The sequence below is a fragment of the Trichosporon asahii genome (genome assembly GCF_000293215.1).
Source record: "Trichosporon asahii var. asahii CBS 2479 unplaced genomic scaffold scaffold00005, whole genome shotgun sequence".
Lineage (NCBI taxonomy): Eukaryota > Fungi > Basidiomycota > Tremellomycetes > Trichosporonales > Trichosporonaceae > Trichosporon > Trichosporon asahii.
The window spans coordinates 287,887-302,881 of NW_014040919.1; the positions used below are offsets into that span (position 1 = coordinate 287,887).

The 14,995-nt window shown below is 59.5% G+C and overlaps 2 protein-coding genes across 2 annotated transcripts; both read right to left on the minus strand.

The window, feature by feature from the left end:
* Positions 1 to 3,139: 3,139 nt before the first annotated feature.
* A1Q1_04598 (uncharacterized protein) lies at positions 3,140 to 3,989 on the minus strand (the record flags this gene model as incomplete). The annotated part of the gene is made up of 3 exons (XM_014328031.1): positions 3,140 to 3,489; positions 3,544 to 3,643; positions 3,714 to 3,989. 3 exons carry the CDS (start codon positions 3,987 to 3,989, stop codon positions 3,140 to 3,142), a joined length of 726 nt encoding a protein of 241 aa, XP_014183506.1.
* A 53-nt stretch (positions 3,990 to 4,042) lies between these two features.
* A1Q1_04599 (uncharacterized protein) lies at positions 4,043 to 9,880 on the minus strand (the record flags this gene model as incomplete). Its single annotated transcript, XM_014328032.1, has 17 exons — positions 4,043 to 4,252; positions 4,306 to 4,667; positions 4,721 to 4,848; positions 4,886 to 5,495; positions 5,539 to 5,626; positions 5,771 to 5,834; positions 6,072 to 6,636; positions 6,731 to 7,011; positions 7,141 to 7,245; positions 7,357 to 7,959; positions 8,338 to 8,395; positions 8,724 to 8,838; positions 8,903 to 9,052; positions 9,145 to 9,331; positions 9,374 to 9,477; positions 9,544 to 9,753; positions 9,794 to 9,880. The coding sequence occupies 17 exons, from the start codon at positions 9,878 to 9,880 to the stop codon at positions 4,043 to 4,045; spliced, it is 3,927 nt and encodes a 1,308-aa protein (XP_014183507.1).
* Positions 9,881 to 14,995: the final 5,115 nt, after the last annotated feature.

A 14,995-nucleotide genomic window follows, 5' to 3' on the forward strand; every position in this document is an offset into this window, starting at 1 on the left:
TAGATTACGGCACAGTTACTGCTTGAACGTAGTAAACGTAGCAAAGTAACCGACTAACCGAGGTGGATCATTACTGGAACTGGCATCACTCAAGTCGCATCGCAGGCGGGGCGGAAGCTAAAGAGATTTCTTTCAAAGTCAAAATGGCGAATGTACGGAAGCATACGAGCCCTCAAAGATCACGGAAGCAAACTAGCTTTCGGGATATTGCGGAAGCAATTCGACTTCGCCGCTGAGCCCAAGACGCTTTCCCACGGTCTCCGTGCCCCGCCCCCTCACCAAATTCGTTGCTCTGTCCCGTTCCCCGTACAATACTCTGCTGCATGCTTGATGGAACCAGACTGTATGCGTCCTCAGCACTTCCACATGGGCTCTTTCGGAACTCTTTGCACGTCTCCGACGCCCTATCCATTAGGGGTGGAGGCTGGGCGAAATGAGTATGTCTATCAGACCTTATGGATTGGGCGGTCATCATAGGGCAGCACCTGCCGCTAGAGACTATATTCAGTCTGCTGATGGACGTGAGGCGAAAAGATCCTAAGACTCTATATACTTCTTCGGTACCCTTATTACATCCTCTTCACCTCTGTGACATACCACATCGAAACCGAAGTTCAGAGTTGGCATACGGACAAAAAACGAGCGACAACGCTTCCTAAAGTTGACCGACGGGCCTTGAGGCGGAGCTCTCAAAATAGCGAGACAACAGACGCGTCTCGGTACCGAGAATAGGTGTCGCGATGGTGAGAAGGGGAGTGGCGAGTGCAAGCTCGCGTATACTGCAGACTGGAGACATGGGCGTGGACTCATGGGGCGGAAGCGGCTGGAAGGCGCGCCGTTCGGGTTGTCGGCGAGTCGAGCTGAGCACACGAGACATACTCTTCACGAACGGGACGGGCAGGCGGCGCAGGCTGGGCATGGCGAACAGAACGAGCGTCAGTGCAGGATCAATGCGTTAAGATGGGTCCACGAGGGAGAGCTGGGCGACGAAGACGTGGTGGATGATGTGTAAGAACGCGAGGAGATCACTTGATCACTTCCGTTAAGGAGTCCATGACGACCATGCGGTTTGACGACCGAGACGGGAGGCCGAGCAGAGGGCTGTTATCTCTGCGGGCCGAGCAAGGATGCGATCGGTTATCTACGCACCGAATGACATTGACGGAGATCTCTGGAAAAATCGATAAGCCAGTAGTAATGTCAAGTATCACGAGGACGGCATGCCACGCCATTGCCTGAACATCGTTCGGTGGAAAAAGGGTTAGAGACTGCTGTTGCTGGTGAGGGATGGTGGATAATACAGTAGGTGGCCGTGGGTCACCTCACCAGTCAGTTCAGGGACCGTTCGCGGGCCTCCTCCTGCAAGCTTTCCCTTTCCACCAAACCGTATACCTCTGACGGGTGATTTCTCCCTACGTCTCGTTACTATCGCTCTCGCCTGATGCGCCGCCCTCTGTCTCATCCGTGTAGGAATCTCCCTCGCCGTCGTCGAAGTGGTCCTCCTGAGTAACGCCGTCACTCTCCTCCGTCTCGTCCACGCCGGTTTCGTCACCGTGGAGCTCTGCATCGTCCTGCAAGCTACCGTGTCCGTCCGTGCTCTCCCCCGTGTCGGTATCGCTGTCATGCTGCTCATCACCCTCCTGCGTCTCGCCCTCGTCAGGGTCGTAGGCCGGTCCTCTCCCTCCAATCCAAAACCCGGCGAAGTTCGGTACATCCAAAGGAATGACGTCCAGGCCTTGCCTGGGCGGTACATGGCCCGAAGACAGGTGCCGTCGTCTCGGTGTCGTCGAGCAGAGCGGAGCGCGGAGAATGTGACACAACAATCGCGATGCTCTCGTCCGTGCGACTCATCTCGCTCGCTCGTGCCCTGCGTAGAACAGCCGAGAGCCCCACCGCCGCGAGCTGGGCCGGCCCACACTCTAAAACGATAGGAGTAGAGTACGAGTCAGTCAGCCAAGTCAGGTCACACAGAAACCAAACCACCAATTAATTTCTATACAGATTTTTCAGACCTTGGGTAATGCATGGGTAGTGAGTTTTCACTGAGCAGCGGGCTTGGAGCAGGGAGGGCAGGGAGGAAGGCCTACTGGCCGAGTGAATGCAGGAGAGAGTGAGGTGGCGGATGGATGGTGGCGGACTTAGTTAATTTGGTGAGGCTAAGACGCTAAGTTAGTCGACGAACGAGGAGCACATCTAGGTGATCGACCTGGCGACGGCTGGCGTCCGCACGGCGTTGAGGGCATGGGCAAGCGGCTATCAGGTCACTGGTCGCTGGTCGCTTTTGGCAGAGCCGTGCTCGTTGCTCACAGACTCTGGCACGGGCGTGCATCAGTGTTAGAATGTCGAGAGAGCGCCAAGCGCCCGGCCCAAAGATTGTCATAGGTACAGTAAAACATGTTCATTTCATGACAACAAGCTTGAGCCCGACGTGTGCTTATGGAAGGCGCTCAGCTGAAGATTACGGCGAGTAGCGATTATCTATGGATACAGTGGACAACATGAGTCTAATTTTGTTGATGTGCTAGGAGTGCTGGTAGGGGTTGGGTGTAGGCGCTACAGGGAAAAAGAAGTGCAAGAGAAATCGAAAGAAGTGACCCAGGAGGGAGATAGCATAGCGGGTTGATGAACGGGAGAACGCGACTGCTACGCGACTGGTGGAGATGGTTGGTGGACTGAGGCGGTACTGGTAGAAGGACAGACCAGACGAGGAGGGCGGCAGCGCGATTCAATGCCAAGGATGTAGTGCTCGCGGGGTGTGTTGTTATGTGAGGAGGTGACGTGCTTTGACGCACGCCCCCCTGGGTGGTGAACAGCTGCCGACAATGTCGCCAACAACACACCCATTCGTCCTCACCCTGGCTATTGCGACATGTAGGTAACCAGTTTTGATTACCATCTTGCGACCGCAGGGGGGTCAGGGGCAGGGCTCATGATCTCTGATGGTTCTGCAAGGTGTAAGCCGCATACCCGATGTGTGTTAAGACGAATTTCATTCCGACTTACTCTGGGGCTCGATGCGTTTGTAGTTTTTGTCCGCGTCCGTGGCGTTCAATGAGTCAATTACTCGCTTCATGTACTGCAGGCCAAGTTCTATTAAGCAGACTTGGTGCTCCCTGTCCCCGATCAGGCGCCTTCTCAGTCAGCATAGGTGCGCGGAGAACACTCGCTTGATCTGCCCCAAAACAGCCGCTTCGTTGGTCGAAAGTTCGTTGCGAGCGCGCGCATGCGAGAACGTGGAGGAGATGGAAACGGTGCGGGAGAAACACGGGGGAGCGACCGCGAAGTGCGTCTTGGTCGGCGTCGTGCGGAACAGATGCGAGCGCACATAGGAGGAGCGCCGACTGCAAGGGCGCGGAGGAGCTGGAGGGGCGGCAGAAGTAGAGGCTGAGGCTGTGGACGTGGAACGCTCAGGCGAATCGGCAGAGTCGTACCGTAGCACTGCGTCGGGGACTGGAGGCTCCGCAGACTCGACGGTCTTCGGCACCGATGCTGAGCGCAGAGTCAGCACGGAATGAACAGAACAGTGTCCTATGCGCTACTCACACTTTGGTCGTGTCCTCTGGCGGTTCTGGTACTTGTTGTCGGAGGTGAGCGACGCCTGCACGCGCTGGCAGTACTCTAGGCCGAGCTCGAGTAAAGCTGCCTGGTGTTCGTTGGCCGCGTATCGTTCCCTTCTCAGTCAGCTCCATTGGACGGAAAACTCACCTCAGTACGTGCAGGATGTCGATGATTGAACCGACAACGGCGTTGGATCGGGATTTGCCGTCGCCCATATCACCGTCCGCGACGACCTTCTTCAGGGCGATAAAAACGGCCTCTACAGCACGAGCCAGGTACGCAGCATTGAGGACGGTGATGTCCTCGGCCTGGACGACTTGCTGCCATCGGGAGATGAAGAAGACTGCTTTCGGTTTCTTGCCCATACTGACCGTGAGCGCCAGGAGGTCCTTTGGATTCAACGGCAAAGCTCCGAGACCAGCGGCGACCATGGCGTCGAGGAGACCGCCGTGTGCTGCCCGTTCAACGGACCAGGTGCAGGTGGTCAGGTGCAGGTGGTCACAAAACGGGCGGACAAGCCTCCTGGGACCTTGGCGTTCTTAGCCGCTTTGCGGCCACTCTCGCCGCGAACACTCAGCCATTCAAAGGTGGGGACTCCACCCAACTGTCTGTCAATGACACTGCTCCAATCCTGGCCACGGACAGCTAGATCTGGCAACTCGCCGACGATTTCTGACTCGTCATGGGCCACACACTGCCATATATCGCCCTCAGTCGGACCAGCGAGAGTGGGTTGAGCCCGCTGACAGTGTGGGCGTTGGCGTGCTCCCACTCAATCCATCGACCTGCCAGTTGTGGGTCGTCGAGGGGTGCGATCTCGTTGCTGGAACGCACCTGGCGAGGGCGATCTTGGCGGCACACCTTGTCTTCCACGTGCTTTTGCGCGCCCTGCTTGTTCTTGAGCGCGAGGCGGCAGTGGGACTGCGCGCAGACGAAACGGGTCTTGCCGTCCGGGTTGATCCACTCAAGGTACTCTTGCCCAGGCGGTAGGACGGCGGTTGACGTCTGCGCGGGGGTCGCCATTTCACGATATCGCGACAGTGCGTCTGGTACCGGGGGCTCTGCGGAGACAGGGGCGGCCGTCGCGGAACTTGAAGCTGACGACGAATCTGCAGAGTCAGCGACACGCAACACGCAAACGAGTTATCCATCCGGTACTTACTCTTGGGGCGCGTACGCTGCACGTTCTGCAGGCTGTTGTCGCTCCTAAGCGAGGCACCCACGCGCTTGATGTACTCAATCGCCAGTTCGGTTAACGCGGCTTGGTGTGCGTTACTCGCGAAGAGAGCGCTGGCCAGTCAGCTCAACACTTGAGAGAAAGACTTACTGCAACCCATGCAGCACGTTCCGGATGGCAGTCGCAACGGAACCGGAGTGGACACGTCCCTGCCCCATGTCGGTCGTAACTGTCACACGCCTGAGGGCGCTGAAAACCTTCTCGACAGCTTGGGCAAGGTACGATGCGCGGTACAGCGTGTGGCGCTCGTTCTTCACGACCTGCTCCCACTTGCTCACAAAGAACAGAGCCTCCGGATTGTTCCCCACCGCTGCGGTCAGACCAATAAGGTCGTTGGGGTGGAGCGGCAAGGCACCCAGTCCAGCTGCAACGACCACGTCGCACTCCCCACCGAGCGCACTCCTCATGACCGACCATGGGGTGAAGAATCGGTGGGAGCACGCCTCCGCAACCTTGGCGTTCTCCAAAGGTGCGATCCCGCACTCAGCTCGTACGCTCACCAGCTGGAAGACGCGCGCGTCGGAAAAGTACTCGGTGATGACCTGGCTGGAGATACCTTCCAGCTTTGCCGCCGGTTCAGGTGGCATTGTCCCACCATCCTTGCGCCACTTTTCAGAGATTCGTGCAAAGCCGCCTAGACCGAGGCTGCCTCTCTTGCGCATGTTCTCGGCGCTCTCCGTCAGCGAGGACAGACTGGGTTCTTGGGCTGAATCTGTCAGAGGTTTGAACGGGGAGACACTTACTCATCGCTCGGAATGCGTCGATCACGTCCGCGTACCACGGTCGCGTGGCCGGGCCCGTTTGGTATTCGGAGCTCGCATCCAACCAGTGCTGTTTGATTCCAATCAAATGCGCGTAGTTAGTTGTCGCGCTGAGCGTGTTTGAGGCGGCGGCGGCGAACGTGGCGCCGCAAGGGGGGACGGGTCGTCAGCGGCGCCGGGGTCGCTCTGAGTCGTCGTGATCACAACCACTGACTTCTACCCCGTCGCGCCCTGTAGCGGGGCAGACGAGGGCACGCGAGATGGCCCTTGCGAGGAGTCTGGGTACCATTAGCGATTGCTGACGATGACAACCCAGCGTTGTTATCGCCGTCGCTGTTAAACTTACGCGCGGACTGTGGTCGGGTCTTCTTCCGATTTGAATCAGTGTCGTCACACACCAGAGAATACACGAGTCGCCGACAATGCTCCATGCCCAACTGCAATAAGCAGTGGGCATTGGCATTATCCTTGAACGCCTCCCTGCTTTGTCAGCTCAGGATGTTGTTGAGACTCACATGAGCGCCCGCAACACTGCCATTACCGCACCCGCAGTGCACAGAAGGTGCTCCGGCACGACGTCGGCGCGCTGGTAGCGCCCGACGAGGACCCGCTCCAAGGGTGGTAGAACCGCCCGCAAACACTGATGCAGATACTGCAGGTTGTAAGCGGTGAGCTCTCCCTCCTCTGCCTGGGTGCCTTGGTGCCAACGGGACACCACCAGCAGGGCGTCGGGGTCGTTACCGACGCCCTCGGCCAGCGAGAGCAGGTCGGGTATGTGCAGCGGCAGGGCGGTCAGGCCCGCCGCCACCAGTACCTCGAGCTCGCCCTCCTGGCCAGCCTCGAGCACTGCCGCAGGAGAGTAAAAGCCCGGCGGGCAGTCGGGGTGCGGTGGCTTGCCGACGATGGGGTTGAGCGCACAGCCGGTGCGTTCGCAAAACAGTCGGTGCACGTTCGCCGCCGGTAGGTATTCGCGCTCGGCGTGATCCACAACCTCAATCAGCTTCAGGCAGAGGCTGGCTGCCGTTGGGCCGGTGGCGCGGTAGTGCCCGGACGTGCGGACGAAGCCACCCAGGCCGATCTCTTGCTGTTTGCACAGCTTATCGATGCTGCGCTCGATGTCGTTCGCGCCCGGCTCCCTACCTGAGTGTTAGTCTTGTAGCCGTTAATCACTTACCCGGATCACCGAGACCAGCCAAGATATCTTCGTGCCAAGGCGTATGCCCGCGGTTCTTGTCGAATTCAGAAGAGGCCGTGAGGTGACTGAGTGGCAAGCTCAGCGAGCGGGACGATTGACGCTGGCTTGGCACCTGCAGCTTTGCCGAAGAGTCAAACACGTCGTTCATGCCAGCGGCCTGCGCCGCATCTTGGCAGAGACGTTTCTTGTGGGAAGCCTTGGGCGAGGCCGACGATCGACGCTTTGTAGGAGCCTGGACTCGCACTGCCAGCTGCAGTCGACTGGGGTTGTGAGTAGTGGAGAGCATGAGTTCCGCGATGGCGGCACCAAGAGCCCAAGCGATGGAGGATTAGAATCGATAATGTCGGCGGTGGCGGCCTCAGGTTGTGGTGAGCGCTGGGAGCACCTACGTACCGTCAGCGACATCGTTGCCTAAGTATTCATCGGGATACTCACAGGCGACTTCTGGCATTGCTCGCTTGCGGTCGCTGTCCACGTCCTTGGCCGCCAGGGCGCTGATGATGCGAAGGCAGCACTCCCTCACCATCTGCAATAAGCAGATGACATGGGAGTTGCCTGCGAACTTCCTCCTTACTCGTCAGCTACATTTAATTCTAGCAACTCACGACAGGCCTCGCAGTTCCGCCATGACACCACCCATGGAGCAGATAAGTGCGTCACCGTCGATGTCCTCGCCTGCCCTTTGGCGATCCGCCAGGACCCTCTCCAGAGGAACGAATGTTGCGGTGATGCAGCGGTGCAGAAAAGCTACGTTGCACGAGTTCATCACCTCGGATTTCTCGCGCTGCTGGTACCGGCTCGCAAAGAGCAGAGAGTGTTCGTCTGCCCCTACACCTCGTGTAAGAGCCACGAGGTCATCTGTGTGTAGTGGTAGGACCGTGAGGCCCATTGCCACGAGCGCCTGCAGGCGACCCTCCCGACCCTCGAAGAGAACATCGAGTGCTGAGAAAAAGTCGGCCGGGCAGCCTGGTGGAGGATCGGCCGAAGTGATTGGGGACCGCGCAGAGCCCGTGCGAATACAAAGGAGCTGGTCCGCTGTGTGGGGGAAACTGTTCGCCGACAAAGCCCACGACACGCAGCTGGAGGGGTGGCGGCGCAGAGGGCGGTGGAAGGCGTCGCGGTTACCGGAAAGAATGCAGAGGAAGGGGCCGGCGCGGCGTGGGTGAGCGTTCACGCTCGGAGAAGCAGGAGCTCCGGAACCAAACCAGCTAGACCCTTCAGTGAGTTGAAAGATCGTGCTGTGGTCAGTTGTGGAAACGAGGAAGAGAGTGGCGGGTTGTGGACAGAGAGGTCAGCTGCTGAAACATCTGAGGACACCCATATTTGCTGTCGACTTCTGCAGTCGTTAGCTAGTTTGTCGCCGGATGAGCTCACCTGTGAGACGTCGCCTGCTGTGAGCGAGTTCGCCGGTGTCAGAGTCAGCGTCGGAGCCTGGGCAAGACAACAGTACAGCGGTGCATTGTATACAACATCGTGGGTTGGGAGTTAATCGTCCTCGTCGTCGGACGAGCCAGCGAAAATGTCGTTCTCGCGGAACACGCGCCTAATCATCAGCATGCAGCTTGATGGAATAACAGATGACTCACGCCTTGCTTTTGATTCGCTTGGGGGCCGGCTCGGCAGCAGCAGGGGGAGCGCGTTTAGCTAGAGTTAGCTACAATGTGATAGCTTCACACATACCCGAGGGCTTCTCTGCGACAGAGACAGCTGAGGTCAGACTGACTTTATACTTTGTGGAGCTTACTCTCGTCGAAAGAGTGTGCGGCTGATGTCAGCTGAGAATGATATGAGTTGTAGCTTACCTTCCTCGGGTGTCGAGGCAGCAGAAAGTTAGTACATTCACATAGGGCGCAGAGCTGGGCCGACATCGCCTAACGACCGCAGGAGCCAGGGCGGTAAGCACACGGGAAAACTTACATCGTGGCTCTGTCTCCTCTTCTCTCGTTAGCTCAATCGCCAGTCCGCGACTCACTCTGTTCCGAATCTACCTCGTTTCCTTCCGTCAGCTCGTGTACGATCCACCCAAGCTTACCGCTGCCTTCATAGAATGCCAGTTCCCTCTCTTTGTTCCATCCTTCTTTCAAAGTCTAGCGTTAGTTTTTATACTGCACGATAAGGCTCTCCACCCAGGCGCGGGATAGGCCAGCTCACCTTGCTATCTTCCTTGGACATGAAATCAAGAGGTCGCCACACGCTGCTCCTCAGCTTGGCGGGATGTTTGCTGTCGAGTCCAATGAGTGTGTAGAGGTCCGACTTCACCGCCGATGGTTCCAGCCCATGGTTGAGGAGGGCAATCAGAATCTGTTGTCAGCCACTTCCCGGAATCTCCCAGTGCCGCCCCCCACCATTGTCATTCACGCAGTCGTGATGAACGATGCAGTACGTGAACTCACCTTCTCCGTCTTCTCCTTGTCGTAAACATTGTCATAGTACACACAGATGACATGCGACTGCTCGGCACTCTCGGTGGTCGCAACCTTAGCTCCCGTGGCTCCCGCCTTCTTCAGTGGGCCACCGTCGACTGACTTTGCCACCCGCGCCCAGACAGCGTCAACGTGCTCGTGCGAGGGATAAAGCAGCCTGCTGTCAGTTCTCGGTGAGGGAAAATGTAAGCGTGCTCACCACTTGCCATGTGTGAAATTCTTTTCCAAGCTGAGTGCCTTAAAAGCCGCAATCGTGTCTGCTTGCGCTCGCTCGCGGACCACCTTCTTCCACTCAACGCCTTTCTTGGCGCGTGTTGGGATACTGTCATCCGTCTTGGTTCAGCTTGAGGGGCGATTGATAAAACTCACCTCAATCTCCTTCATTCGTGTGACGAGATCGGTCACTAATGTTAGGGAAGGAAGGCACCACGCGCTCACGAAGGTCGGCGCCGCGAGACACCACCACTGCCTCGTTCTCGTTTGCGGACGCAGGAATGCTGGTGACCCAGATCCACTGAAGTCAATTGGCGTAAGATTTGAAGGACTGACCGGTGAGTCGCGCATCTCGATGAGGGAAGGCTTGAACTGCTGTCAGTGTGCGGTCATCAGGCGAGCTTACCTTGCGCAGGAACGTGTCAAGGTCGCCGCTTCCGCTACGAAAGTGGTACTTCTGCAATTGGGCGTCGGTATATTGTGAGAGCTCCATGATACTGCTTGGGTTGAAGGAAGGTTGGCGGGGTGTATGAGGAAGGGTGAGGAGGATGGAACAGCACCGGCTGCAGCAACGCCAAAACACGCCCAGCCCAACGCGGGTTAGGTGGACACTGAAGGTGGAGGTCTGTCCTGGTGACTGCCGTGCGGTGTGGAGGTCGCACCGGGCCCCGAGTTTGCTTCCGTCGCGACGTCAGAGTCTGTGGACACGGCGGATCCGACAGGTTCTCCAAGCCACGAGTCACAGCCGGCGGTGGAGGCCGTGGATGACCGCCAATGTGCAAAACGTCATGATCTCCGGCGCTCAGGATCGTATTGTCGTATCTTTTCTCCATCAACAAACTCGAGCATGCCGAAAGGAGGCAAGTCGTCGGCCTCGTCGGCCACACGCAAGAAGCATGCTCGCAAGGCAGGCAAGGACGAGGAGGACCTGCCTCCCGTGAACAAGCAGCGCGGCCAGAAGAAGCAGACCCGAGGACCCGATGGCAAGAAGCTCTCCAAAGCTCAGCGCAAAGCACTGCCAAAGGTCAAAACGTACATCCCTCCACCGAAACCGCCCGCACCGCCAATCCCCGATCCGCTTGATGGACAAGGTCTTGCGCGTACACTTCCCGCGGAGCTCGTCGTGACGCTGCGCCGGCTGGGCAAGAAGGACGATGTCACGCGACGGAAGGGACTAGAGGAGCTCAAGGAGCAGTGGATCGCGCCGGTGCTGGCAAAGGCCGACGGTGATGACGCTGAGACGGAGCGAGCAATCAAGCTTGCGGCCCTGCAATCGGCCCTGCCCGTCTGGTTGCACGATCTCGCCTCTCTCCTGCAGTCGCCATTCCATCGCACTCTCGCCTTGCAGCTGCACACCGAGATTATGAGCGTGCCCGAGCTGCGCGGAGGTGTGCTCGACTCGATCGCAATGTCGTACCTCCCGGGAACGCAAGACCGTGATATCCTGGGCTCGTGGCTCATCGCTGCTCTCGAGGAGCGCAAGGCTGGGGGACTGAAGGTGTTTGAGGACCTCGTCGGACTAGGGCCGAAGGAGACACCTGAAGGTGAGGAGACGAGCCATCTTGATCTCGTGCCTCACCTTTCAGGACTCGCCGAGTTCCTTTCGCTTGCTATTCTTGACCCGAAGACACTGCATCGCGACATTCATCCGACACCCGTGCAGAATCAGTTCGAATCTGCCAAGCAGGCGAAGGAGGCTGCCAAGAATCAGAACCAGAAGGGGAAAGGGAAGGGAAAGCCGGCCAAGCCAGCGACTCCAGTGATCTCGACCCCGCCGCCAGAGGAGGATCCACAGATCGCCGAGGAGCGCTGGACACGGTATCGCGTCGGCGGTCTCGCGGGTCTCGCTTGGGTCATCTCCAAGCTGTACTCGAACGACCCGCCGCTCAAGTCGGAGGAGATCGACGCTCTGCTCCGCAACCCCGTCACTTGGTCGTCGCTTGGCCCGGCGCACGTCATTTCCGATGTGGACCCTATTGGTACAGCACCGCTCATCCGCCGCGGTGGCTACACGCTCTTGCAGAGCGTGCTGCACAACATCCCAGAGCTGGATGCTGAGCTGCTCGACATTATCGCTACGAGTGTTCTCGGTAACTGCTGGCAAGAGAACGAGGCCATTGTATGGGAGGTTGCTGGGTCCGCCGTGCTTAGGTTCCTTACGAGTGAGTTGACAGCATTGTGCTCTGCTGACCCTAGAATACAAGCAGGCCTGGGACCTTGCGGCGAAGGCTTCGGCTGCGCCGGCCCAGGGAGAAGGCGATGGGGATGATGATGACGAAGAAGACGACGATGATGATGATGACGAGGGAGAAGAGTCGACACCAGCGCCCAGCGGAACGGCTACGCCGAGCGCGAGTGGGGCGGCCACGCCGGCTCCCACAACATCGAAGGCGCTGGACGCATTCCTCAACTTCATCAGCACAGTCTGCCCGTCGCTCCCACACCTAACCTATCCGCTTCTCGTCATCATCGTCTCCACTCTTCCGGCATCTCTCCTCCCGCTGAACTCATCCAGCCTGCCCCTGCAGAACCTGTTCTCGCACCTGTGGTCTCCTGTCGATGCCAGGCTGCTCTCGACGCACTCGCTCGGGAACCAACCATCGGCGTTCCAGTCGTTCCTGCAATCGGCGGCTGATGTCACGCAACTTCTCATCGACCGAACGCAGTCGTCCGAGAAGGAGACGGCGGAGTGGCTCGTAAGAGACCAGCTCGCCGACCGAGTGTGGAGTGAGGGAGTCATCGTTCTCGGTGCCAAGGGCGGTCGACGAGGCACCACACCGGTGGAGACCGAGGCAAAGATCTTTGCTCAGACTGCTGGCAAAACCGGCAGGGCTGCGCCGGAGCTTCTTCCTCCGCTACTCGCGGAGGTCGAGCGGCTGACGCTGGCGGCCTGCTTCCCTGAGACGGGCACCGGCGCCTTCCTTGCCCGCGCTCTCCCTGCGTTGACGGAGCTACGCCATGTTGCGCCTGAAGCTGTGGATGCCACTATCCGCAAGATCGCCGAAGGCTGCACCGAGCGACTGTTCCAGCTGGAAAGCGCGCCGAAATACGCCGAGACGCTCACGACTATCCTCAAGAAGCGCAAGGACTTATTCCCACCTGACCAGGTATCTGCGCTGTCGCAAGGCCTTCAAGCTCACACCGCCGAGCTCGTCGAGGCGCTCCAGCCCAGGGATGTCGCCAACCTGTTCGCTGCGGTCGCCGACGTCGCCGGGCCGGAGAAGGATGCGCTCCTGTCCTCGCTCAAGAGTTACGCCGAGTCCGAAGAGGTGCCCCGCGAGAAGCGCTTTGCCCTCACGAGCGCCATCGTCACGGCTGGAGGACTATTGGAAGCTGGAAGCATGGATCAGCGAGCCCAGGAGGCGTCACGAGCCGCGCTGGAGTCTGACGACCCTACAGCTATTTCGATCACCGCTTCGGCCGTTACGAGTGACGGTATGTCGATTGTCATCCCTAAGCTAACACGCAGACTGGCTTTCGCCAGAGGTCCGCGAAGGCATCATTGGCCGAGTGTGCACCACTATCGCCGACGCTGCTGATGCGCTCTTGTCCACCGGCGAGGACGCATACATTCCTTCCTCGGCTCTCGCGATCCTTTCGTCGTACGCTCAGAAGCACATCGACCAGCTCGTGCTGTCTGACGAGAACATCAACGCTGTCATCGCGGCGCACCACTACGTCGTCGTCCTCCCTCGCCTTGGACTCGACATTCCCACACCAACAGCAGCCAGCGAGATCTGGAAGGCGACGGCATCGCTGTCACCGGAGCTGAAAGAGCGTTTGGATAAGGCTGTCACCCGCTCACTTGCGGAACTGCTTGGCCGTGTCTCGTGTCGCGTCGACCCGGGAACGATCGTCGACGTTGCGCTCGCGACCGACCGAGGCGTTTCGCCAACGCCAGAGCATGTCGCCAACACTCTTCTCCCGTCTCCCGAGACGCTGGTCGAGTTCCTGAGCCGACACACGGCACAGCCGCCGCACCCATCCCTACCTGTCATTGACCCGATGGTGCAGTGTACGCAAGAGGTGGAAGAGGCGCCATCTACCGAGTTTGACAGTGAGGGCCGCTCCCGTGCGGCACGCTACGCCGAGGCTGCGCTCGCCCTGCTGCGAGCGGATAGGAGCCTTGTAAAGGTCTTCCCGTCACTGCTGAACGTTGCGCTCGCCGCCATGATCCTCGCCGAGGACGGCGCGGCCATCCCTGGCGCCTCTAGGGGCATGTACGACTCAGTTGCTTCGCACCTGGCCAATGTGGTGCGCGACGCCGAGGGTGCGCTTTCGTTCTCGTTGTCGCTGGTCGACGAACCGCCGCTCTCGTGGCACAAGGAGACGGTCGAGCAGCTCAAGGCCGGCACCACCCCGGAAGGTGCAGACTACCTCCAGCGCCTGCTTGGGCAGCTGCGGTCCCGTGTCGAGGAGAAGCGGAGTGATGTCGCCCCCCGAGCGTTCCGGGAGGTGCTCTCGCGGCATCTGCGCAAGTGCGGCGCGGGTGAGGAGGAGGGATCCGTGTGGCTGGACTACGCGATGCGCATTGCGGAGCGTCTGCCTGAGCTTTCGCTCGCGATCATCCTCTCCATCAAGCCGTTCATGCTCGAGACGAAGGCGTTTGCGACCGCGCAGAACCGCCTCGCCTCGGGCCTCACGAGCTACCGCGTCAAGGATGCGAACACGAAGGGACTTCCCGCCATTCGCGAGCTGGTTGCATCTGCGCCGCCGGCGGACTCGACAGCCATTTTCCTCCCCCAGCAGCGTGCCGTGTTCGTGCTCCGTCATGTCGGCGGCTGGCTCACAAGCGAGGACGAAGCGGCGGACGATCTCGCCGAGGAGGTGGATCTGCGCGTCGCGGAGCTCTATGCCGCGCTCGCCCCGATCGTACAGGACCTGCATGGCGCGCACTGGGACAGTATCTTTGACCTGATCGAGGGCGCGCTCTCCTCCGGTACCCTCGACGATGCCTCATCCCACCCGCTGCTGTATGCGGGTCTCGGTCTGCTCAAGGTGGTTAGGGACCTGGCGAGCACGAACCGACAGCTGGCCGAGTGGTGGACGGCCAAGGACACGCACATGGGCCTCGTCGTCGAGCTCTTCCTCCAGTGCCGAGACGCGGCGAGCGAGCCTCTGCAGCTTATCCACGGCCTGATTCTGGACCTGGTGCACGACACACCGAGCAGCGTCATGGCCAAGGCTGGCTTGCCCCAGCTCTGCACGTTGTTGACCGAGAGCAACAGCGCGGCGATCCAGACGACAGCGTACCGCCTCCTGGCGCAGGTGATCCGGCAACGCACGCTTGCGCTCGTGCTGGAGGTCGAGGCGAGCGTCGCAGACGAGCCAGAGGAGAACCCCCGCCAGATCACTCTGCCAGAGCACCTCGTCTCGATCGTCGATGCGGGCCGCGGCGTGGACTGGGAGGAGAGCGACGTCCCGACTGTGCTGGGCCAGCTCCTCTCCTGGATGGCGTTCCTGGACCACTTCGACGATGCCTCGCGCACCCTGCGCTGGGCGTACCTGGACCAACTGACGAGCTCCAAGCTGCTCGAGGAGTCCCTCCTCCCGCTGCTCTTCACGATGCTCGGCGTCAGCGAAGTCGGCGCACGCACTTTCCCTGCGA